We start from the raw sequence: 25,532 nt of genomic DNA on the forward strand, positions 1-25,532 counted from the left end.
AGTGCGGCAGTCGTCCTAGTGTAAGCATGCAGCAATGTTAGACAGTACGAGATACATTTGAACTTATGTAACAAATGATATCAAAGAACAATAAGGATTTCTACGTAAATCGGAGATCCTAAAGAAGAATTACGTCATGTTATTACTGAACAACTTCAGCAACACTATTGTTACATAGCGAGCTTTCAAAACGCTACGCAGCAAAGAAAATCCGTCTCAATAGAACACAAGATTTCTTCAAGGTCAAATCTTTAAGACGACTCGAATGCAGAAATGGAATAGTATAAGCTCACATATTGATGTCGAATCAAAGTAGAATTCGACTTTGAAGACTATTTTGATGTCAACACTGTTATAAATAGCGTATCTCGTTTCCACAAGAGTAAACCTTTTCAACATGCCTTTTGAGATAGAGTATTTCTACTGTCTTGTAAGTACTTGAGTGATTCTTGTTCGATGCTGGTTGTAGCTCTTGAGGAAAGGGTATGTTTTGCGTGGCAAACACCAAACATACTGTGTGTCTGAAACTAAACTTTACACTTAGCAAAAAAATTACTTTCTAAGATCTCCTTCAAGTTATCAATGCCTAGCGGGTTCAACCTCCTGTCATGAAATGCAACACCAGTCTCTGAAACCTTTGCCGACCGTGACGAAACAATATTTTCACTGAAAACATTTTCAATTATCAGTGACACCGTTACCATACTAGAAGCTTATTCGTATACGTGATACTTTTTCGTCTAAATTAGATTTCAGAAGTCACAAATGTATTTTATAATGCCTCGTAGTACAAGTAAGCCAAGTCTTGCCTTGTTTTTTAGGTTGATATTCAGGGACTTACTGGTAGAGTAGTTTTTACCGATTCGGGTCAGAGGAAAAATTACAAGTTGACCATTATGACGGCATACAATAGGGCATCTTTGAGAAAGGTAAGCGTACTTATTTCTATATTTTCCAAGTTTCAGCAATGTTGCGTGTAAGATAACTGCACTACAGTATTGTGTATATATTACTTTCTATTTTCCGCTGGACCACCATAATTTACCAACGGCGAAACAACCCTAAGCCATCATGACATAACTCTATCACGAGGAGTTTATCATGTGACAGGGACACAATATGTTGTAAGCTCATCACGCGAAGGGGATAACGGAGTAGATGAGCTGATCAGTGTCATGAAGATGTTGCATATCTGTAATTCCCTCGGCCTGATATCATGTCATTACCAAGTCATTGAAGGTTTGAGGGGTTATAAACTGACCGCCGATGGGGCTGGGTCTAACATACTGGGCTATATAGCAAAATAGTTGTGTGTCATGGCCATAATAATGAATCACCTTCTTATCTTCTACCTATTCGAATAGCGTTTGATTTATTATGATCAGGGGTGCAACAAAAGGTGGTCAGGTCCAGTTTTTTCGTAAGTACCATATTTGATATAGGCCTATGCAGCATTAAAGAATTCAGATGCAAAAACGACTGACCAACATCTCCGGGTTTTTTTTCGTAAATTTGAGAATAATGCTTGAAATGCATTAGAAAAGTTTACATTACTGACAGTGAAATGAAAGTGGTAAGTGCAATTAGTATGAAATTGGCAGATAGCCTTTACTTTGTGTGGCGAATACCCGGAGACATCTAACTCCAGAAGGTGGGACGCGCGTCTGTTCTTGTATCTGAACCCTTCAGATCAATTGTACTTTCCATATCTTGATAAACCCGCAACACCAACAAAAAGAAAAAGAAACCCGCTTTATTGTTTTATCTCAAGAATACGAGAAAGAAGATCTTGTCAGCTTCCTGATCTCTTTATAACTAATCGGATCAAAAGAATTTAACAGGCTTCCTCGCATTTTTTCCACAACAATAAACTCCGCTACTGTAAAGAAGCTCTGGACTATTGTAAAAAGAATTAGATATCGACATAAAACAACATGTTTTCCCCATTACGTAAAAAATAGTTCTTTTTTCAAATGCTATTGCAAGCCTTTTGACCAATTTGCTAAGATGAAACCATATAACATGATAATCTCTCAAATCGTAAAGTATAAAAGACGCCTCTCTGCGGCGGGTAACCAAATTGGGCATCATTTTCAAAGGAAAAGACCCAAATTAGATTACTCGCACGCCAAGCCTTTCACTCATGACCCTGCGTGTACTATCTCTCTGGCTATCAATGAAAAAAAGACTTCACAATAACTTGTTGGAACAGAATAAAGCCACAGCCTTGATCCTCTCAATCAGTCCCGGCGTTAGTTAGCAAGAAAAATCAATTTCTCATCCTCAGAGCCTTTGTAAACAAATGGTTGCTAATGCAACCCATTTGTCTTGTAAGCGGGCAGGAGACATGACTTGGCCCAACATCGGGGCAAACTGTTGAGGGATTCTACCCATATGTTCTCATTGAATCGGGAGGCTCCATCAGTGCCGGGGAGATAACTTGGCCAAACGTGCTCGGATTGTGGCAGAATACACAAACGATCCCTCTGTAACACCAGTAAGCCTGCCCGCAAAGTGAATGGATAATGCACTTTACGTCACACATAGACCGCGATTATATAGAGTTCACGTTTTCACATGTAACGTGACAATGTTCATTTTTCATGCGTGACATGAAGAACGAACAAGTCATTTCCAAAGAGCGGGCTACATACGATTCACGATGTCACTTTTCACCCTCACGTCGTGTTTTCAAGCCTATGCCAGATGACTCGTGACAAGTGAAACATGACAAGCGACAACGCGAATCCTATATAACTCCGGCCTGAGAGTGACGCATTCTTTGAGTTCACGTTTTTAAATGTGTCGTGTCACTTTTCACTTGCCATTCGTGACACGAAGAACAAACCAGGCATTTCCAAAACACACACCTGTTCGCACGCGTACGTCAAATGGACCTAAGATTAACAACCCCCACCCTTACCCGCACACACACGTACCAAATCAACGGCCGCTAAAGTAAACTGGTTTGTCTGCTACAGGTGATTACCCTGCGTTGTACCTTATCGGCGCTTTGAGAGGAATGATTAAAAATTTACCATTAACCAACATTTCAAAAAATAAACGTGGCCTTGGGGAGAAATTGTTGTTTTGGTTTGATATTCGTGGCAAGGCTAGGATGAAGCTTCGGCCAAGAAGTGACTTTAAATTATGAATGTTTACTGCCCAATTTGATGGAAAATCTGAACACTTGTAGAACATTTAGCAATATAGATTATTTGCCTCATCAAAATGCCATCTTTCCTGATCAGTGGTGACATTATCATCAACCATTAATGGTGATGCATTCACTGACAAGTGGCAAAGTGGTCAGAGGCTGAAACTTCCCAGGATGTTGGCGAGCTAGGACAGGTAGCCATGGTGACGTGACCCGTACCTTCCATTTCATAAATTGTGATGAAAACCTTAAGTGAAATTTCTTCAAGGTTTGAAGCCAGTCTCGGTGGTGGCTTTCTGTTAACATGATTCTACATGTCTTCCACCTTTTAACACAATGCCTTCACGGGTTTACCGCGGCATATATCGCTCGTGGCCTTTGTCACTTCACGCCGGTTTGACCACTCCCAAAACCCTGTACGATTTACGCCGCATCAAAAGCTTCTATGGAGGACGGTATTGTGGTTGTAACTTCGCTACGTCTTAAACAATATTTACGACTTCCTAATAATTTAAAGTGCATACTCAAAAGAGTTCACATGTTGACTTGAATCATGTTCTTCTCCAGAATAACTACAAAAGTAAATTCATGCAATCAAGATTCCCATAGGAACAGATAACCAATTGGCATTCATTTGGCATCCATTTCCAGTCCCTTGGGTTCTTCTGCAGTATCACGCAGCTATTTAGACTCATTGAAACTCCTTGGCAGTTATGCCTGGTATTATGCATAGAAGGGGGAACCTGCATTGTGCATACTTAATATCCCTGTAACCTTGACCGATGTCAAGGACAGGTATTAGTTTCAAGGTCATCTGTAGAGAGCGCCACACGTCCGTTATTGAAAGATACATCGCCGCTCAAGTAAATTGGATTAGACGTGAAGCTCTCCGTCTCAATGTAACGCTTTTAAAGGTCATTTTGGATTCAGGGGGCAATCCTACAAATGTATATTTAATCAAGGTCAATTCCCGTAATCGTCCTAAGGTCATCGAAAGAGAGCAGCCACACGTCGAATAAAACGATGAACGAAGCGCGGCTCCTGTAGAATGGATTATCATATCAGCAAATTGTAGTTCGATGAGCAATGCTTATTTTCGATTTTAGGGGCAATGCTGTATTCGATCAGGGTCAAGTCATCTATTGGTCCCAAGGTAATTAATACGAATCGCCAATAGGTTATTCAATAAAACCTTGATAATATGTACATACAGCTCCTCCAAAATGGATTATAAGCTCGGCATGATGTTGTTCGGTAGTAAAGGGTTATTATGGATTTGAGGAGTTATTTGACATTGAATCACTGCAATTCGATTTCCATCCTTTAACGGAAGAATGGCACTATTCTTAGCATGTTCGGGAAAAAGGCGGCCTTCTCGTTCCTTTGATATCGGCTTGAAGCTGATTTTAAAATGGTCGCCACCGCCATTAGGTCAATCTCAAACAGCATGGCAAAGGGAGGGAAACGGACGTGCGTCAATTATGGGCGCAAGCGAGTACATTCACGTAGTCACCATGAATGCAGGAGATCGTGATCCAATATCTTAATCGTCATTCCATTTTAGCAGACACACCGCCAGGAGAAGTTTGGCTTGGTGTCCCCGAAACCCTAGAGGCACCTCGCTTGTGACAATACATTTTGTCCAAATTTGTAAATTGTAAAAGAAGATCCCAACAAAAACCCTATCATTTTCAAGCGATGCTTCTCGGTCTTCATCTTGTAATTCATGAGGGCCCCTTACATGTGCCCGTGGATTATACTTAGCCCAATGTCATGGCCAGACAGTCGACGATGTTCACTCATGGAGACAAAGATGACACTAAGACGTGATATGTATCAGTCACGGTTAGACAGATAGCTATAGATACCTAATGGATTACTCACGTACCAAATATCCTTGGCGACGATGCGAATCATAAACTTGCATCAGATACTGTCAACAGCCAAACTTTCACCAGCGCTTTTTTCGCGATAAGTGCGATTGCGTAATCCACGCGTCACAGCTTGGTTATATTAACTTTACGGCATCCAATATGAACCAACAAAAGCTTTTGCTTTGCGATGTCGCATGTGCTGTGCGATTCACCAGCAAAATCAGATTCGTAATCCGCTCAAATAAAAATCTTGAATATTTAGGCAGAAAAAGGGGCCGCGCGTGAATTGTGCGGTCGACAGTTCGGGTGGTTACTTGAATGTATCATTCTGACTCCCAGTGGTTTATGCTTGTCACTCATAGCAGAAACAGACAGCGAGCGTATAACTTCAATCTCCTACTCTCCACAAACTATCCGACCTTTCTTGTTTTCTGAAGCCAAGTAATTTGAGAGAACCACCCAAAGGAATGTCTAATTTGAAAGTTTGATCCTTCCTCATCACCTATTTAGTTTTCTGATTGAGCAGAAACATCAGTTAAGTCAATCATGACTCAGAAAACAACAAAAGGATTGGATGTTTCCCGCTGGCTGTGTGTGTTTGTGATGAGGGGCAGTAATGCTGATGTTCAGCTTTGAGCATCCACGTAGCTATACTTCGACAGCCGTGAATGTTACAGCCATGCAAACAGAAGACGGCAGCTGTGTGGCTGTCGCACCTTACAATACAGATGATTTGTAGCTTGTTGGGCGGTAATGGTTCAAAGTGACCTGTCGCTGACAGGCGGTGTACGCTTGGATAATGCTGATTATGACTTAATGAAGGGACTAATACATTTGTGTAACGGAATTCGGGGGAAGCCATGCAGCTTGGCCAGTATTGTGGAGACTGAAAGTGTAGCCTGGCCATTCCAAAGACGATAGACGTTATGATTGTCTTTATATGGCGCTCGTTGTGCGGAAGTGTCAGTCAATGAACCATGTGAACTGACCTGTCTCTGACAGCCGGTTCACACTCGGTTGGCGCTGATTATCGGGGAACCACAAATGTCATGAGGGGAAGATTAGATGCGACGTGTAACGACATTTGGGGGTAATCAGGTCGACAGACAGTTTAGGAGAATAGTACTGCCTTAACGACTGCCCTGAGCTAGTGGCTATGGTTGGGTTTGGGCCGGGATTTGGGCAAGGACGATTTATACTAGAACCTCCTAGGTTTACGATACACTGAACGCGATTTCTATGTCACATGCGGCAGTACGTTTCAATCCACATTTTGATTGCACCAGAACAATGATAAAACCCGCATGCGTTGTGAAATTTGCAATGTATGGGAGCACTGCAAGTGTTTGCGGCGTGAAATAACACAAGCACTATCGCATCCAGTGCGGCAATTTCAACTGGACCAGAGTGGTTGGAAAGGGCTTCGAATACTCTTGAAGATTATGCAACTTGGTTGTCCTTGATGAAACTGTTGAAATCAATCGTCAATTTTGTTATCCATTCATTGGCCTCCCGTCATGAAATGCCTGGCTGGGGTTAAATCTATTCCAATCGAAAATCTTCGAGAAATACAATTAAGCCAACAACACATTTTCCCCAGGGATGTGACTTCAAGAGCTTTCAGGCGTTCGTCGGATTTCAAAGTGACAATCGAATTAAACTTGTATAGTGACTTTGTATCGAATGACATTTTAAATCTCCATGACACACACACAGACGTTAAAATGGTATTGTCTCGACACTTAGAGAAGGCCAATCTTGTCAGCGCTAAAATTAACTGGTACAAAGCTTGCCAGAACCTCACGGTAATGAAATAAAACTAAATTTAGATCCATCAGACCGCTCATCGGCACTTTTGGAAGTCAGTTGTATCGAAGTCGCCGTGAGATACGTTCGAATCCGCGGATTGGTGTAAATCCATGACGCTTTCGGAATCCCACCTCACATCAACAAACCTTCATTGGGTGGCATGTCCGAGTTCTTAACAGGCACGAACATTGTCACTTGGAGATCATATCAGCAGGCCATTGACAGATCCTTCTCGCCTCACTACTACTCCTGATTGAGAATCGATTGAGACACAATCTCCTGGTATCGGTCATCAGTGGCAGCCTGATAAAGCGGCTAACTAACTTTCATGTCGATTGTCTTGATTGTGTCAATCGATATGATTGGTCAATATTTTCTCGCGAGTCTCTCGCGTGTACTCGCGGATGTATAAAGTAAGATGCTGGTTTTTGGTTGTTTCAATCAACAGCTCTCTCCTCCTCCTTCTCGTCCTTCTCATTCTTTCCTTTCTCTCCTCCTTGATATTCTTCTTCTCCTTTCTCTTCATCACATTCATCGGGTGTATGATGCTGCCTTATACTGGATTGCTTTCCCGAACAGTTGGTCCTGGATGATGATGCCTACAGGCCAGGATACGTTTCATTTCATACGGCAACTTCTCTTGCAGTTTGCACTCGTGTAGTATTCACTCTGTGGTATGTGTCGCCCCGCCGCATCCTGTTTGCCGACTGCCGAGTCCAAAGATGTTCACTCGCTCAGCTCTTGTCAGTTGGCGATAGCTGTGAAGTTGGTCATGGTCCGGTTGGTTTTGCTTCCGGAAGTCAATTGATGTGCTTGCTCTGTAACTCGCACAACCTTCGCAGTCGCGTTGGCGTACAATCGATAATAATAGCATATTTATCATTCAGTAACGGCGCGCTATCTTAATAGATGTCATCTGCGCTTGGCTGGCCCTTTATTCCCGTCATCATCTCATTGATGATAACTAATTGTTCGGATGTCCGGTGTCTGTGGCTGTCAGACCAATTCAGGAATGTCCATACCAGTTTTCGATAAAGCATATCGACAGTGTCTGCTTTCCGACGTTTTGTCCTGGCCTCCTCAACTGAAAATGCCATGTGTGTTATAATCTCTTGGAGCCAAAACTCACTAGGTGACCACGAAAACTAGCTTCGCCCCGGACCTTAGACCCCGAACCATACTCAAGGAGTTCCCATGGCATTCTAGACAATAAGTAGACGGCGGGCCCTTGACAATCAATGGCATGTTCAACTCACCCATCGCTCTAATGAAAGCTCAAATTCACAATCAAGTATTCAGTAAACATCGAGATCAGCATTATACATTAGACGGCTTCCGTTCTCATCCATGTGCCTGTGGTAAATCTGACACGTACTTGACTTCACGAACAGTGCTGACACATGAAGCTGACATAAATACTTTATGATATCTTCATGCTTATACCAAGAAAACGCGTCTACATGTTTCCCCTTGAATCAACTCTATTGCTCTATTCATCTCCACCACAAAATGTAGATACTCATGAAAGGAAGTGTCACCTTTATTTCAACCCGTTCTTCCCAAAGAACGTCTTTTCTTCATTCGATATTGCCAAAAACGTATATTTGAAGTAATCAGTTTTCGACACTGGATATATATGAAACTCTTTTCCAGCAGTCACAAGTTGTCATTCTGGGCAGGTTCATCCAGGGACCCAAGGGCCTCAAATATGGTGTTAAGCTCATCCATTTATATCGTTTTCGACTATTTTCAGATTGGTGTCTGGACTGACATCCGCGGGTTGAAAATCACCGATAAAAATGCTCACGTACTGACTGACATCGACCAGCCAGAGATGCCCACCGACCAAGTGATAGAGATTGAGGTAGACCTTAAACAGTTCAACGAATCGAGTTCTGAATTGGTTTTGCAAAATGTTTAAATGAAGTGTATCAATGGGATTAATGAATTAAATCATCTGCGTTACAGCAATACTACTCTGTTACTTAATAAGGCGATATATTGCGTACGTCTTGGCAATGCATTTATCAAATATTTGAACGAATTAACTTGTTCTTTCAGCGAATTCTCGGCGATAACACCAACGGCCCAGCCAAACGACTCGATCCCAAGGAAGCATGCGGAGGGAATGGGGCAGAAACATTATCTATCATAACACCATGGACAGTTATAATCACAATTGTGTGTACATGGAGTTATTTACAAGGACTTGGATATTTATCGTAGTGTTTCGTGAGTTAAATTGTTTTATACGTTGAAAAATCAAGAGCCAAGTAGAGGGTGATCTAATGAATAATGTGAACATCATATGTAAATGTTCGCTTGAAAAGTCCGATAACCTATCACATGTTAGGTGCTTGACGCTCTACAGCCAAGCGAAACAAATGTGCTTATTTCAATAACACAATAACAAAATATTGTTGTGAAACTGTGCATTTGACATGTCACTTCTCATGTTTCACTTGTCATGAGTTAACTGATTGAGGCTTGAAAACACGATGTTGGAGTGAAAAGTGACCTCGTGAATCGTATGTAGCCCGCTCTTTGGAAATGACTTGTTCGTTCTGCATGTCACACATGAATGGCGAACAGTGGCACGTTACATGTGAAAACGTGAACTACTGTATAAATCATCGCGGCTGCGGCTGGGAGTTTATTTATATTTACTGACACAGTGTTTGCTTTATCAAGTTCACTGTGGAAACAGCTATAAAAAGCTATGATATTGGTGCCAATTTGCTATTCTCTTGTAAGCTGCACTGATATTTTTCATCAATCGAACCAGCTTCTAAACTTATCAACATCTAGAGCCAACGCTAAGAAACCTGCTTGTAGTTCATGGCTCAACAAATCATCTTGGGTAATAGAAATGCTTATTAGAGTCGCTGTATTGATTTACGCTATGTTTGCCTAATCACGAGTTCTCACTGAGGCGCCAGTCTGAGGTTTTTGGGTACAAACTCAGTCAATGCTCCGAACTATACATAAGACAGGTTTCGCAACCCAGACGAAAAGCTACAAACGAGGGATGTACTAAATGTATATTTTATCGACGAGTTTTCCGATTTCTCGTGCTCTACGAAGTATGAAAGCTTAAACGAATAAGCACATAACTTGATGACACCACTGACTTACGTACTTCGTCGTTCGTAAGGGTTGCGAATCCTCCCTATTAGCGCCACACTGATATTTTGAAGTACCTGATGACCTCAGCTTAGAAATCGTAGCAACAGTTGTAAAAGTTCTAAAAATTGTAATGTAACTACAGCGACAAAAGGTAATTGATCGGATTACGCCCGGGTTGCGATTTCTCGACATTCGTATACGAGGTACCGGCTTAACTACAACTCTTGCACTGTCACTTGTCCATCTTGACCACCAAGGTTTTCGCATCTTATCAAGATATACCCCGCCTATGGTTAGAGGGAGTGTAGACCGGCCATGAGGTTCGGGATGTCAGGCGATTGAGTTAGGAATGTGGCATTGAAATGTTGAGGACATAATTAGTTCTATGATGCCAATGCTAGCAAGAACTATCCTGTCATATTCCTAAAACGATGTTGGCACCATGCATACAGTTACTGCTTATCCTGCAAACAGAGACCAAGTCAGTCACACGCAAATATATCATGGGTATTATACTGTTAACTGGAAGAAAAAGCCAACTGTTAATATCCCAAAAGACGCCAGAATCATGTTTATGCATACTTGATGTCCAAGGAAAATAAGACGAAAAATACACGTTTTATAGGAGTTGCCATGGTAACTGTTGTTTTTGAATTGCCCATTGGTGCCAGACTGACAACCGATGAAATACTTTTTTATATGTTCTGCGTCCGAATTAGATTGAATGCCAGCAAACGAAGGGCGGTCGGTGGTATTTTATTATCTTCGTAAATGATTCGTTTATTATATGATTTATAATCAGAGATATGTTGAGTTGTGAGCTGAGCAGATACTAAAGATAATTTCTCTATCAGGCATGCTGTAATGTAACATTGGAGGAAATGTAATGAAGCGTACTTGTATAGCTCTTGATATTGTATAACCCCACTGTCTCAAAGCTGTCCGAGATAGTTGCCTCTAAGAGGGTAGGCCCGGGTTGCGATTGCGGCTGAGGCGACAGGTTTACCAGCCAGGCAACTCGCTCTGAGGCGTTTGTAATGTAGTAATGTGGTGTATGAGGAAAGGAAATGAAATGTGTGTTCTTCTATAGCGTTTTATAATGTACAACTTTACTGTCTCAAAGCTGAGAGAGATCGTCGCTTCACCAGGGGTAGGGTTCTGACCCATGATCGATAGGCGTCAGACAGGAACACGGCCTCCGATCAAAACAAAATGTTTCTATTCGTTCGCGATTTCGCACATAACTATAATTCTGGTTTTCGTACCGTATACTTGCCTGGCTGTTGACGTGGCGCGTAAATCAACGGTCCAAATTGGAAACTCAGATATATCCGAATGTTTCCTCCACTCAGACAACCCTGCTGCATCACATTATCACAGAATCCCATTATCGCTCGGTTTATGAACCAGGTATTACATTCATACAACCCACAACAAGCAAAACATTATCAGATTCCGCATCATATATGTACCGATATTTGTAAGTCACTCAATGAAAGCAATGACTCGATTTCCCAATACTCGATGCTTTCCAATAGGTCAGGATGGTAACACCAAGCTGACCAAGACGTATCATCTTCCGGCGCGAGATGTTTCATCTTCCGGCGCTAGCTGTATCAATGGTTCACCGTATCAATCTCCTAGAGCACGGTGTATCAGTCTAGGTTGGAAATTAAAGTACGATTATCGATATGGGTACATGTCTGAGAATTAAGCGAAAAGCTGATGTAACTATCTTACATAGGAAAACCTGTGGACTTACTTGAGTTACCAATATAAGAAGGGCTCATGATAGCTAACGCCTATAGGTATACATGGAGGAAAGGTGTAATCCTTTTATAGGATACTGCAGAGGTGTCACTAAGAACTGTTTATACTGTAGCCCAAGCAAACTTGAGGACTTAATTGAGTTACCAATACATATTATAAAGGGTCGCGATAGCTTACACCTGTGGGTATCATCTTCAGGAGGCAAGGTGTATCGATGTATATTGGTGAGGAAGTTAGGTGAGATTCTCAGGTGAAAAGGGTATCATTATCGATAATGGTAAATTTGTGTCACTATCGGGTGAAGACGATGAAGCCATATCACTGACATGGTTGTAACAGACGCCGCTAATTGTGACAGTTATGTTATTCTGAACAGAACGCCTGGTAAGGTCAAGGTAGGAGACAAGTCTGGTATTATAAATCCGACCAGCGTTCAAGCGAAAATAAGTGAAGCAGTAGCGCAGTGGGAGAGTCGGCCTCGTGATTAAGAGGTCATGGGTTCGACTGCTTGGTTCCCATACTTGTCGAGTTCAAGTGAGCGCCTTCTGGTTGCTCCTTGGAAACCCGGATTGATTTCTGTTGTGACCGGGGTATTATGGTATCCAAAAGAGTGCTTTGAAGAGGAAACATGGGAAAACGCCATAAGAACTCAATATTTTTATCATGGATCTATGATGATTATAACAAACCTCCTTTACACCCGGATCCCATAATTGATTCTATAACGGGCAATTATATATCAAAGTCAAAGACGTTAATGTATCAATCTGGGCATGATTGTTAAAAAACAGTTACGTGTAGTCACTAACCTTTTGTTAACTTCAACTTGACCTTTTAAAGTATAACGTGCTTAACTGAAGGAGGCACCCGTTCAACACCCGGCCCTGGTGTTAAACGGTCAGAACCAACTACTCCTGTTGCTCGCCACGAATCCAAAGACTTTCCCACAGCAGTAGACCATTTACACATGCAATTATTTCAACAAATCAGCATGGCCTACGATCTGTTATATCTTCTCAAGAGGCTGGCGTATTATTCTACTTTGCCAAGAAAATAACGCCTTGGTATCTTGGTTCTTTTCACCATCCGCTATATCTCCTTATATTAGGCCATCTCTCCAGCCGAAAGTCCATCGTCATGCGATGATAAGAGGTGTTGCCTGGCTTCATCAGGACGTGAGAGAACAATCATCTTTATGCACCTCACAAAACCTCTTTGTAAGGATTCTGGTTGCCCAGTGCAATTTAAGCTTACATATTATTTAAGAAACAAATTATTGGTAGCAATACTGTTGTGTGTGTTGTCTTGACACGGTGGTAGGGCATCCGACAAGTGATTGGCAGGTCGTGGATTCGAGACTCGGCCAGTACCACTCGGTACATTCAACTGGCCAGAGATTGCAAAGTGTAGTGCAGAATGTGCCCTGTTAGGTTGAGGTTAAGAAATTAATGTAAAGTGTCGAGACAGTGAAGTTGTACAGTATAAAGCGCTATAAAGAATATATAATTTCAGTGCATAACACAGGGGATCCGAAACGATTGCATCCCATACACACGCAAAAGTGTGCATGCATGGATCATTGATGGGCCATATGGATCTAGGATGATCATTACCAACAACGATTTACACTGGGATCCCATCATGGATTCTATGATGGCCGATGGTAGATCCACTGATGGCCCATGGTAGATCCACTGATGGCCCATGGTAGATCCACTGATGGCCCATGGTAGATCCACTGATGGCCCATGGTAGACCCACTGATGGCCCATGGACGTCTCAGTGATGGGAGCTCCATCATAGGCCCAATGACGGTGGGGCCCATAAAAATGAACCTAAGAAGCAAAGTACAAATCCATTTGAGTAACAGTCTTCAGAGTTCTGGAGAATAAGGGTAGTTCACCAATTCTGATATACATTTTCTGATGGCGCGTCAAAATATCTACAACTGATTCCATCCATGGATCAATGATGGGCTCATGGTAGATACGACCATGGGTTCCATCCATGGATCTATGATTGGGATTCTCCATCATCCATCCATGGATAGGCCCATGGATGGAACGTAGATGATTAATCGCCGTCATTGATCCATACATGGACGGCACTTTTACCTAAGTGTACACCATGGGAAATTAATCGTTAACGATAAAGCTATAACGTCAAATGTTTCTGTTAGTTTAGGTCATTTCGTTGTGCCATCTTGAAATCGTTGAATCTGATACTCTAACATTGTATCAATGGATATAAAGGTCATGTGTATAGTGTGAATAGTGTAAAAATGTACAGAGTCAACTATTCTTCATTTGGAATCTTTGTATACAGGGTGTTTCAATAAAGTGGCGGTCCTAATCAGTGGTCAGCATGTTCGTTCGGTTCATAATTTTAAAATTTAAATGAAGTGTTACAGGTTTTGGGGTTCAGAGCTCACAGTTTACAATATCATTATTCTATTATAACATGTTCGAGCTCAAGTCTTTGGTTCACCCTGCATATACGACATACAAAGGACACCGCTAAGATAAGAGGGACCTGTGTGGACAGGCGACCCGGCAATTCTCCAAAAGGCCAAATCGGTCATTTTTTATAGTCAATCAGTGATCGGAATATTTCTTATATCATGAAATTAAAAAGGGATGTGACCTAATATCGTGAATAAGTTTCGGCAAAGGTAATTAAAGGGAATCAAAGCAAAACACCGTAAAAGTTCAAAAATGTTAAGATCCACAACATAATATTGGAAAAGCTACGGCGAAAATAGCACATTATTCAATGCTATCAATCACACACAGCACATCCTTAAAGGATGTCCTTATAGGATGTGCTGCCTGTTATCGAAACATCTTGACAACAGTGATGTACATGTAAATAGCCTTTTTTCATCTTTGTTTTTTATTTGATTTCTTATGCTTATATGTATATTGTATGGCGTGCTTCCGTGCAATTGACAGTCGTTGTGAAAGTGAATGAAGTCCCTTCGGTCCTGTCAAATTGTTTAGTGGAAGATTACTAGTACGTAAAAAGCTATATGGCCTCCACTTGAAATTGGGAAGTATTTATACTAGAATGTCGAGTTCTCTGTATAAGCTCTCAGGGGACGACGATTTCTTATCTGCACCCGTTTAAAAAATAATGATATATCTTTCTGTTTTACAACAATCCATTAAGCCAGAACATAGATAGACGGTAGAGTAAAAACACGATTCGCTGAGACTGAGACTTCAACTTGACATCACGGCTGCATGCCGATCTACCGTCTTTGTGCGTATTACCCAAAGGTGGAGACTTTAGTATCGAGGTTTACCCCCTGTAAGTCGGCATGCGCGACAGTTACTTACATGATTGTTATACAGTTGACAAATGTTTCAAAATATCGGCGAATCACTGAGAGGTATTACATCGGAGACAAGACCACTAATGAATATTCATAGGTTGGAGGGTCGCGGCCTATCAATTAGACGAGTGCATGTTTTTTACTCTCAAGTACATATTTGGAGAGGTATTGAAAAAATATTTGCTGTGGCAAGTCTACAGATATAAAGAAATTATTTGATGAAAAAATTAATTTCGAATTTTGCTAATTGGGTAATAGGGGGCGTGTTTTGAGTTTTTTCTGCCAGTTGGCTGAAAACAGTGGAAATATCAAAGTCTGTCTAATTTGTCGATTATAAAAATATTTCCGTGATCAATCACCAATTTCCATCGCACCAGTTACTCGCAAGACTAACCCGTATATCATATCCGAATTTCAGTTTCACTACTTGACGCGTTCTTTGATGCGTCGCGGTCAAACATTGACAATTTAACTGCTAAAAGGCTTAAAAAATCAATTGTGGTCTTGTCTCATCGTGGTATTAAAACAGGTGAAATTGTTTTCACTGTTCATGTATATAATACATACATGTAGCGTGATTCACTCGTTATTCAATGATATCGTGATGTATACTGAGAATACAATGCTCTTGTGTATATCGTCTTGTTAATGAATGATGTTACACTGGTCCATTAAAATACTTTTATGAGAAAATACGTGTTCCTTGTTATATCCTCACCCCCCCCACCACCACCACCACCACCACCACCACCACCACCACCACCACCACCACCACCACCACCACCAGCCCGAATCCCAACCCTGACACCCCAGTTACGCATACAACTGATACTTTAATCATTTTAATATTTGAACGTAGAAAGTGCTCTAGTCCCAAGTCTGACATTTGGGACGGGGCTGCACCACAGCAATATCTGTTCAAATAGCCCCGGGTTCAGATGCTGACAGAGTAAGGAGAACGCGGCCTGTATGGAGATGGAGGACATGAAAGACGGAAAGATGAAATATGCTGTTATGAATATGCAACATTGGTCAATTATTTAATACGTGCTCCGCGCACAGTCGCAACCCCCATACCAGATGCCGATTCGAACCATCCTCGGTAGTACTCGAACGCCCGGAATCAGTATGTGCAGCAATTTGAAAAGTTTGGGTGCGGGATATGATACTGATAATAATGAAAATGTTGAAATCTGTACATGGATGATCAGATAAAAAAATTAGGAAGAAGAAAAAAAAAGGTGAGAACTCCGGCAGATTCACCGGGAGTCGAACCCGTGACCAGCCGGTCCATAGTCAAACACTCTCAGCGCTAAACCGTCAAGGCTTTCATGCGGTAAGGCAGATTTTATTCGCCTCTTATATGCGATATGCAAAAGAGCGCGCCGCAATTGTGACAAGGTCGCGCCGGTGGCAGAGTGATTTGCCGAAATAGTTCCAAGTAGTCGTTTATTTCGATAGTTGTACAGATTTTTCTCAACATATCGTATTCATATACCTCAGTGATATAAAAGATTATGCTTGCAGTTGATTTAGCGTTTAAACGGCCTTTTTTTAAAGTTTTTAAAAATGGAGGTCAGCAGGGTCAGAGTCAATCAATGAATTGTTTTGAAAGACTCGGGCAGGGTCAAAAGAAATAGTTGTTGGCGCCGATGCTGTCAGCAATATGTCGGATTTCCGCCCCACCCGTGAGATTTGCTCTCGGCACGTCATGAGCACATTGAACTGCTAGTGAACCGTGCTGAATATGTACCGGCTACCGCTCTCTCCATCATCACCGACGATATGTGCCGTACCCCTTTAACCATCCAGGCACCAGTGGTTTTCAATATCCTCCGCCTCTCGATATGACGAAGGAGTAAAAAAAGCCCGAAGCTCAGGATACCCTTTGACTGACCAAAACGTTGTATTGACCTTGCACTGTCAGTACACTGATAACCTAAATAACTATTTTGATTGCGTGTGACTGAACCTAGAAATTGACCTGTCACTTGATATAATAGGAATCAATAAGGCTTGAGACGGGGAAAAATACTAGTTTCAAAACCATCAAATTGCGAAATTGCCGACTGCGATTTTTGTCCATATAACTAAAAACTTTTGTTTCTCGAGGTTGTTTATCAATGTCGACACTGAGGATACCACTCAATAGAGGTGAGTACACGTATAAGATCCAAAATACAAGTTCATGCAAAAAATCTCAGGCCCATTGTCTACTAGACCTGATTATACATCATGACGATAGTATTTAACACATGTAACAGGGCCAGGGTGCCTGGATTTGGGCTTCACCAGTCTTACAAAACTAACCCTGATTTCGGTCTAATACCGCCAACAGGTGCATTGTATATCCTGGATTTAGCGGTTAGGTGCTAACTCCTGCTGACTAACAGGCCTATCCTAAAGTCGGTATTATACCACCTACTCACTAATAGGCCTAAGCTGGACCGCTCTACACTGGGTCATCATCAGTGTGAGTGTACAACATATCTTAAGTTTCGGCGAGCATACGACACATTCAAGCATTTCACTAATTCCAACGCCTAGTCATAATTCATATAGGATATTATACTTCCTAAGTTAAGCTCTAGAGATATCATGATAGGTCAACATAACACTAGAAACAAGGCCCTCCCATTGCAGTTTTGGAGGGGTTCAATCGGATAAAGATAATAAATGTGGGCATTACGCCCCTCATAATGAACAAATCTTTTGTAGGTTTCTTTTGTGTCGTCATCATTTCCTCTGTAGTTAAGCACGTATTTTTCTTTGGCAAACAGATACCTTTAGCTATGGCACCGTTGAAAACGTATTCTCCGATCTGCCAATAGTAGGCGCTTTTCGCATATAACGATATCCTTTATCCAAGTTTATTTTCCCTTCCCTTCCTTTATCCTTATTCCTACCCTGATATCATCTTTTCCACAACATAAAAGCTCTATTTATACAACATACGCTGCGTTTTGAGAGAGCTAAAAACTAAACTTAGCGCATCTAATTTCAAGATTTATTATCGCCATCATGACGCACGACTCTGAAGAACACCTTTTCGAGAGCCAAAGGGACGATGTTCTAATGACTGCCTCGGAAAACGAACCTACAAAGGTAGACAAAGAACCAAGATGCGACGAAGTCGTAGAGAAGAGACGGATATGCTGCTGTCGGCTTCCTACATGGCTCGGAGCGGAGATGAAGGCTGTTTACAATCTTTCGTGGACAATGGTAGGTCGAAGGTATCCAAGCAAAACGCCCCTTGTCAAAACGCCCCCTAGTCAAAAGGTCCCCAAGTCAAAACGGCTCCTATCCTATTTTACACTTTTCAGTTCTGCGGCAATGTGACCTTCTCTTTCGGCTTTTGTCAATGAGTTAAAAAGGGTTTAATTGATAAATCCCAGTGTGCTTTATAAGGAACATCCCATTTGACTTGGTGGTCATGGCACACAGACGTTAACAGCTATAATTGATGAAGTTTAGAAAATAGTATTTGACTTAGAAACCTATTTTCACCTTTGCAGGCTCTCGTGTTTTTGTTTAACACCATGCAAGGCCCGATCACTCTACTGTTCTCAGGTCATCTTGGCACCAAGCAGCTGGGCGGGGTTGCATTAGCAACCACGGTACGTAGATGAATATAGAGGCGAATAGGTACATTTTCCTCCTGGTCACCTAAATCCAACACCCAAGTTTCCCTCTAAATCACCATGTGCTATATCAATATGATAGACTATCCCAGCCACTACAGGACAGAAAAGAGGCGAACAGGCACATTATCCTCCTGGTCACATAAATCCAATTAAGTTTGTCATCGCCATTATTTTACTCGATATACGATGAGCTCTTCCTCAAGGGATTTCTCTCGATCATATCCATCTAGAAGATGAAAACTTTCTTGTTACTGCAGGTGATCAAGGTGGCCGGAACCACAATAGGAGCTGGTCTCGCGACAGCATGTGACACAACCTTCTCCCAGACCTTCGGTAGTGGAAATAAGAAATACGTCGGTGTCTACCTGCAAAGAGGTAATAGGTATGAATATCATCAAGTATAGTCTTATCTATACTTGATGAAATTATGGCGTATTTCTTTTGTTCAAAATCATGTTGCACAACTCTCTTGTTCGGTTGGTCAACACGTCCCCCTAATTTGAGTGACAAATTATTGATATCGGCTTCTATCTCCCAGTGCTGCTCATGACTTGTTTTTAATATCGAATAGAGAAATGGTCGGGAAATGGCTGCAGTTCCCGTAGTGATAGGAATATATAGCCACATATGTTTTCATGAAGATCCAATTCCAATTACAAAATAAACGCCCTGTTGCAAAAAAGATAACTTTTCGATCAGCCCTCGATGTACGTACATTATATACCTGATGAACTTGTTAGTATTAGATGATATATCTTTTTAGGAATCATGATAATAGGCCTGTTTGTCCTGCCGTGCTGGGCTGTTTTCCTCAACACGGAAAGTCTACTGCTGGCGACTGGCCAGGAGTCAGAGATTGCAAGGTATGAATGAGCTCACCATTTTGACTGACTGTCGTCAGCTAGGGAGAATGAGTTCATCCCAACTCTTCCCAGATGAAGTGAATGCCAATTTTCTCTGGAGATATCCCTGAGAACGCCATATTCAGGGTTACTTTATGATAAATGTGCTAATTTTCCAATAGCAATATTGTTCGGTTCTGACCACATCGCATTATAAGTACAGGTGTATCTCAACTTTCAGGATAGCCGGCCAATTTACCTTAATCTACATGCCAGCTTTACCGGTGAGTGTCACAACTTTGTTGATTTCTTTCGTGGTTCACAACTTTTTCACGCGTCGATCCGGCTACGATTTTCGCGTGTCTGGTGAACTCTATACTGGCAACTGGGCCGCACATACACCGCATAACTTTTATGTCATTTGGACATACATGTACTGTACATGTACATACACTGTACGAATGAGGGAGGACTAATAAAGAAATCATCCTGAGATTAAGGCATTTTTTACTCCTACGTCATCGACAGACGGAAGATTGAATACTAGTGTGCCAGGATGGTGAGAAATATGCATGTTTTTCCTACGAAGTCCTACTTTTATCTTTGCAGATGATGTACTTGTACACTGTATTGGCCAGATATATCAGGAATCAGGTAGGTGACACAAGGTCTCTTTTTAAAACATTAATTCGGGTATTAGATATGTATTTCTGAGTCGAGAATACTAGTGATTATCAATAAACCACTTCCAGATTCCAACATAAATTCTTCACTTCACCACCGGTGTAAAACTTTGAAATGTCCTAGGAAAGCATGTCCGGGTAACAAAGGATTTCATTATGCACTTTTAATACCATGCAGAGGTATTGACAGTCTACAGAAGTATACCTTTATTCGTCAGAATCAGGGGGAAATAACATAGATTCTTGACCTGCAAGCATGTTTAGCAAGCATGGCTTGGTTCATTACGTTAATTTGCCCTCGCCGGTTTTAGGCCCATCGATCCCCATTGAAGTTGTTTCGTGGGGGTCGATGTTAGCAAGACTTGCCCTGAAAACCTTTGATAAGACAGTAGAAAAATGGAAATTTAATCCTGGTTGCGTAAGGCTGGATTCTTTGCGAGGTAAGGAGCAAAATAATGTAATGTTTTCAGAGCGGTTGGCCAAGCGGCTCTCCGAGCGCCGCACAAAATGAAACTTATTCGGCGAGCGGCTTGCCAAATAATCCCGGCCAATCCTTCAAGTTAATTTCACTCTCCCGCTCCAGGGTATTTTGATTCCGTTTCTCGTCATCGGTATCTGCGGACTCGTCATCAACACGCTGTGTCAGTACGTATTCGTCATGGCACTCGACTTTGGAACGGAGTAAGTAAAAGGAATCTTCAGGTCCGACATATTCTGATAGTTTTTCACAATTCTTGAAGGGCCTTTAATCCCAACTAGCGCCAACATACCTCTTGACTCCTGGGGCAGTCCAGTCATCCTGACGTAGACTTCCTGTGGGGAGGGACGAGGCAGATCTGCCTCCGGAGTGTACCACATGCTATGTTGTTCCTCTTCAGCAGTAACCATATTTGAATAACATTTCACCCTTTGCTTTCAGCGGTTCTGCTATCGGTAGAATATTTGGAACATATACTCTGGCCCTAGGGACGCTAGGTTATATCCTCATTTCCAAAATATACAAGGAGACTTGGTCGGGTGAGTTGTCGAGTTCAATCTCCAAGCCTCGCCATTGGTATGCTTGCTTAGTGATAGACTAGCACCGCTTACCAGCATGTTTTTGATCGACGGTGCAAATCGCTGCTATGGGCGAGAAAAAGATCTCTCCTCTGCTGAACCTATGCACTAATGTCTTTCAACCATCTTACAGGTTTCACAGCGGATGCGTTCCAGGACTGGGGCAACTTTCTCTCCTTGGCAGTGTTCGGCCTACTCAACAGTTTCCTCATATGGCTTGGCTTCGAGGCCGGTACAATCCTGGCGGGGACACTGGGGGAGATTCAACTCGGGGCTCAATCAATTACATTCCAGATAGAGACAATCACCTTTTGCGTAAGTTAGACATGTTCCATAGCTGTTGCTCTTGGTGTACGCCACATCCTCCAAGGCTGCACTCTGTCTCAAGTCCTGTACAATTATACCTGATGGCGATATGATCGAGACGCCAAGAACTGACTAAGCCTGACGGAGCCAACCTAAATTCCACCGCTCATTTCGTCGCAGCCATAGAACTTGAAGCTGTCGTCGAGCACCAAGGACATGAACTCAAACTATTCAGTTAAAGTTATAATTACACATCGTCCTCATCGTCGCAATTGTTCTGATACGGTGATATCTCTCTGTTTCAGTTCTCCATGGGGACTGGTGTTGGTACCAACATACGAGTTGGACACCTTCTTGGCGCCAACAATCCAAAACAGGCCAGACGTGCAGTGTTTGGTGGATACGCTCTTGTCTGTAAGTTACCGAAGCCGCCTCGATCTGAACACCGGTGGCGCAATGTGACGGTGCCCGTGCCGGGCCAACTACGATGGTGCCCCATCTGTTCCAACGTTGGTATATGCCCTGATGCCAGCTTAGAAAAGGTTCTGTAGATGAATTATTATAACTGCGATGTAAGGGGAAATAACGTTATAGCCTTTCTTTGTAGGTATTGAGTCAGTGGTCCTGGTGACTTTCCTGCTGAGCCTCAAAGACTACCTTCCAATGATATTTTCTGATGACCCAGATGTGATAAAGACGTCGTCCAATATTATTCCGATATTAGCCTTGTTTAACTTCTTCGATATGATATGTGTAAGTATGCAAAAATATGTCCCAATATAATCTTAGATCTTATTTTGACATTTTTACAATAGAGGGCTAGCACTATTCGGTGGTTTCAGCAGTACAGCATCCAAGCGCTAGAAATGGTAGATAAAGTACAAATGGAAGATAAATCACGGTGACTCCTGTTTGACGGACGATTCTGTATCCATTAGATGAGCCCTTTTTGTTAAAACATGATTTGATGTGTTGATGTTTCCTAAGGGAGAGGCTGAATGTATTCAATAATTCAAACCACGGACAACAACGCATATTTTCCTACACACCGGACGCAGTGACATTTCCACTTGTTTTCTTTGCAGGGTTGTTCGTCTGGTATACTGCGCGGCTGCGGCAGACAAAGGACCTCCGCGATGATAGTATTCTGTGGGATGTACTTGGTGGGCCTACCATTAGGGATATCCCTGATGTTCCTGACCGACCTTGGGACGGCCGGGTTCTGGTGGGGCGTGACCTTAGCGCTGTGTATTGAATCTATTGCTTACTTCACAGCAGTGATGAAGACTGACTGGGATAAGGAAGCACAGGATGTACGTATACCCACTCGAGCTCTTACACCCTCCGGAAGCCATCCCTCCCTCACGTACATGTTTACCTTCATCGATCTTTATGGAAAGAATTCACAACAAAGTATTTCGCTTTAGATTTCTCCGTTCCGACCAGGGTTTGTTAAACTTTGAAGTAGTCATGACTACTCAGTCGTTGAACTTATCAAAGAGTCGGTGATATTACAAAAAAAGTGACCTGAACATTAAAGATCCAGATCGTGGAGCTAAAGAACATGAGGCCCCTATTCTAAACCTATTTCATTTCAGGCACAAGTTCGAGCGGGCGTGAAACGGAAGCTGGCTGAAGAAAGAGCGAGGGAATCAGAAACAACAGCGCTACTAATCGAAGAGAAACAGCAGCTGCCGAAGCAAACCAACAAGATACCACAACAACGAAAATACTGCGGGGAATACGACAGCAGTCAGGTTGATATCAGCATCGCGACCAGGATATCAACCCGCCTCTCCACGTCACAACTTGTGTTCAGACGATCATTGTTTGTTTTGACCGCCATCTTGGTCCTCGCGATCGGGATATTCTGTAGATTTCATTTTCATTTTACAAATGTGACATCATTGTGTATTCCGAGTAATTTCAATTCCTCTGGAATTGTCTCTAATGTTACAAATTCGACTGGCACGTGGATTACAGTTGGTAACGTGACCTTTCCTCTCTGTCGTGTGTGATTTGGACTTGTCGCTGATGTGCCTCAACATGTAGGAGACGAACCTTGTTGTAGTCTTATTTCGTTTAATCCTGCAAGAGAGTGCTGCGGAGCATTTAGTGGGGATGTGAAAAAAAACATAGGCCTCCCGCCCTTCCCCATCTCGTGGACCAAAAACCAGCATGCGACCAGCTCAATAGTTCCAGAGACCTTCAGTATGTCAAAACGGAGCTGAAGAGAAAGAAGAAGATATCGGTCTTGTTCGAAGAGGGGAACCTTGATAATGACAATATCACTGCTTCTCCAGAGTGAAGATGCAGTTAAGAAAATAACATGTTAAAATTCATTTGGAAGGTGTAGGAATAAACTCATGTTCTGAAATCAAATGCAATAAAATGTAAAATATAGCAATAGAACGAAATGAAATAAAACAGAATAGCAACAAAGTGCAAAGTGCTCTTTCCCTTTCAATTGATAGGCCTACAGTTGAAGGTGGGATATGATATAAGCACCGGTGTGATGGAAATATGGGCTCCCTGGAGAGATAGTCCAGGGAAGAATATGATATATTGTTACATTTGTCATCCAAGGTCTTTCCATCCTGAAGAAATCAGGGGTTCATGTTCCCTTCTTCGGCCCTGTTTTTGCGCAATTCACCATTGCTGAACAATCATGACTAATTCACCAGGGGGACTCGATTCCTTTCACAACGGGACAGAAGGAACAACTAAAGTTAATTACCAATCCAATGCCTTCATGAATGATTTCGTACTCTTTTCAATTTGCTTCAAGTTTTCGAAAAGTAAGTCGCTCTGGAACGAAAGGAAATGATAGAATGGCACATCCTGATATCAGGTTTTTGATACTACGTCATATACAGGCCTACAAATGTTTGAAATATCGAGAGGCGGAGTTGGAATTGAAAACAACTGGTGCCGGGGATAGCTAAACAACGGAGCATGCTTCTGCGTACATTTGTGTACAGCATACATATGTAATACATGCGCAATGATAGTCATGATAGTGGAATCGAAACTGATGTCGCGTATTGAGAAACCGATGGCCACTTACCATATTGTCTCAGCTTCGGGTAAAAAACGGCTCAAATAAAAGCGAAATTGATGGAAAGCTGCATTAGTTCATATCAACAAGCTGCAGTTAAAGTAAATAATTCAATGCGAAAAGCCAAAGCGAAATAGAACACAAGCAACCATCACCATGTGTTCGCCGTTCATGCCGGCCGTGCCCGGTTTTTTTTCGTACTATGGTTAGGCCCAGCCGCGAGCTGCCGGGCGGCGCACGGGCGCGCGTCATGTAGGATTCTTCGGGTGATTTATTTAGTGTTTATTTTAAGATATTTAAGAGTAATGGGATGATTCACCATGGTTATTCATAGTTGTAGCAAGGATCTTCTGAGAGGCGGTCGATATCCCCCCCCCCCCCAAAAAAAAACGGTGGATTTTTTCCGTTATTTCAACGATTTTTCCCTATGAAGGGAGGCATCGCACCGACTGGGCTATACGCGTGTGGGGTTCAATTCCTAAGGCAGGGTAGTTTTCCAATATTCGCGGGATTTCATCGGTCAATTTTGATAAGGACGTCTTTCAGCACTGAGGATTTTTACGGTCAAATTTCCAATGATATTTTCCAAAAAAGAGAGTGAGTGACTCAACCACTCTTTTGCGTTCGATTTTGACCAGTACAATATAATAGTGTCCTACTAATCAGGATGTGACAACCTTTGTCTGTTTTACTCACCCTTCATCCTACTCATTGTCTCGCGCTCAAATCAGGATGTGACACTTTATCTCCAAAGCTGTCCTTCTCTCTCCTCCTACGTTTTATATTCGTCATCGTCAGGATGTGACTCTATTTGTCTTAGGTCAGGATGTGACTCTTTTTGTATTAGGTCAGGATGTGACTCTATTTGTCTTA

The 25,532-nt window shown here is 42.1% G+C and overlaps 2 protein-coding genes across 4 annotated transcripts in view; both read left to right on the forward strand.

Annotated features, from left to right (window-relative positions):
• LOC135493917 (glutamate receptor-like) overlaps positions 1-15,763 on the forward strand; it is an 80,928-nt gene extending 65,165 nt beyond the window's left edge. For all 3 annotated transcript variants that reach the window (XM_064781577.1, XM_064781578.1, XM_064781579.1), the window contains 3 exons: positions 822-929; positions 8,594-8,704; positions 8,902-15,763. In XM_064781577.1, the coding sequence (XP_064637647.1) occupies positions 822-929; positions 8,594-8,704; positions 8,902-9,066 (384 nt within the window). In that variant the 3' untranslated portion in view covers positions 9,067-15,763. The remainder of the gene's footprint in view (positions 1-821; positions 930-8,593; positions 8,705-8,901) is intronic.
• Positions 15,764-17,089: 1,326 nt separating this feature from the next.
• LOC135493913 (multidrug and toxin extrusion protein 1-like) lies at positions 17,090-24,016 on the forward strand. The gene is made up of 14 exons (XM_064781565.1): positions 17,090-17,224; positions 18,076-18,292; positions 18,586-18,687; positions 18,972-19,089; positions 19,478-19,577; positions 19,798-19,840; positions 20,166-20,210; positions 20,823-20,920; positions 21,159-21,256; positions 21,429-21,610; positions 21,907-22,015; positions 22,209-22,354; positions 22,687-22,914; positions 23,200-24,016. The coding sequence occupies exons 2-14, from the start codon at positions 18,092-18,094 to the stop codon at positions 23,617-23,619; spliced, it is 1,890 nt and encodes a 629-aa protein (XP_064637635.1). The 5' UTR covers positions 17,090-17,224; positions 18,076-18,091; the 3' UTR covers positions 23,620-24,016.
• The last annotated feature ends 1,516 nt before the right edge of the window (positions 24,017-25,532 follow it).

This window comes from Lineus longissimus, chromosome 9 (genome assembly GCF_910592395.1).
Source record: "Lineus longissimus chromosome 9, tnLinLong1.2, whole genome shotgun sequence".
In the NCBI taxonomy this organism is placed as follows: Eukaryota; Metazoa; Nemertea; class Pilidiophora; order Heteronemertea; family Lineidae; genus Lineus; species Lineus longissimus.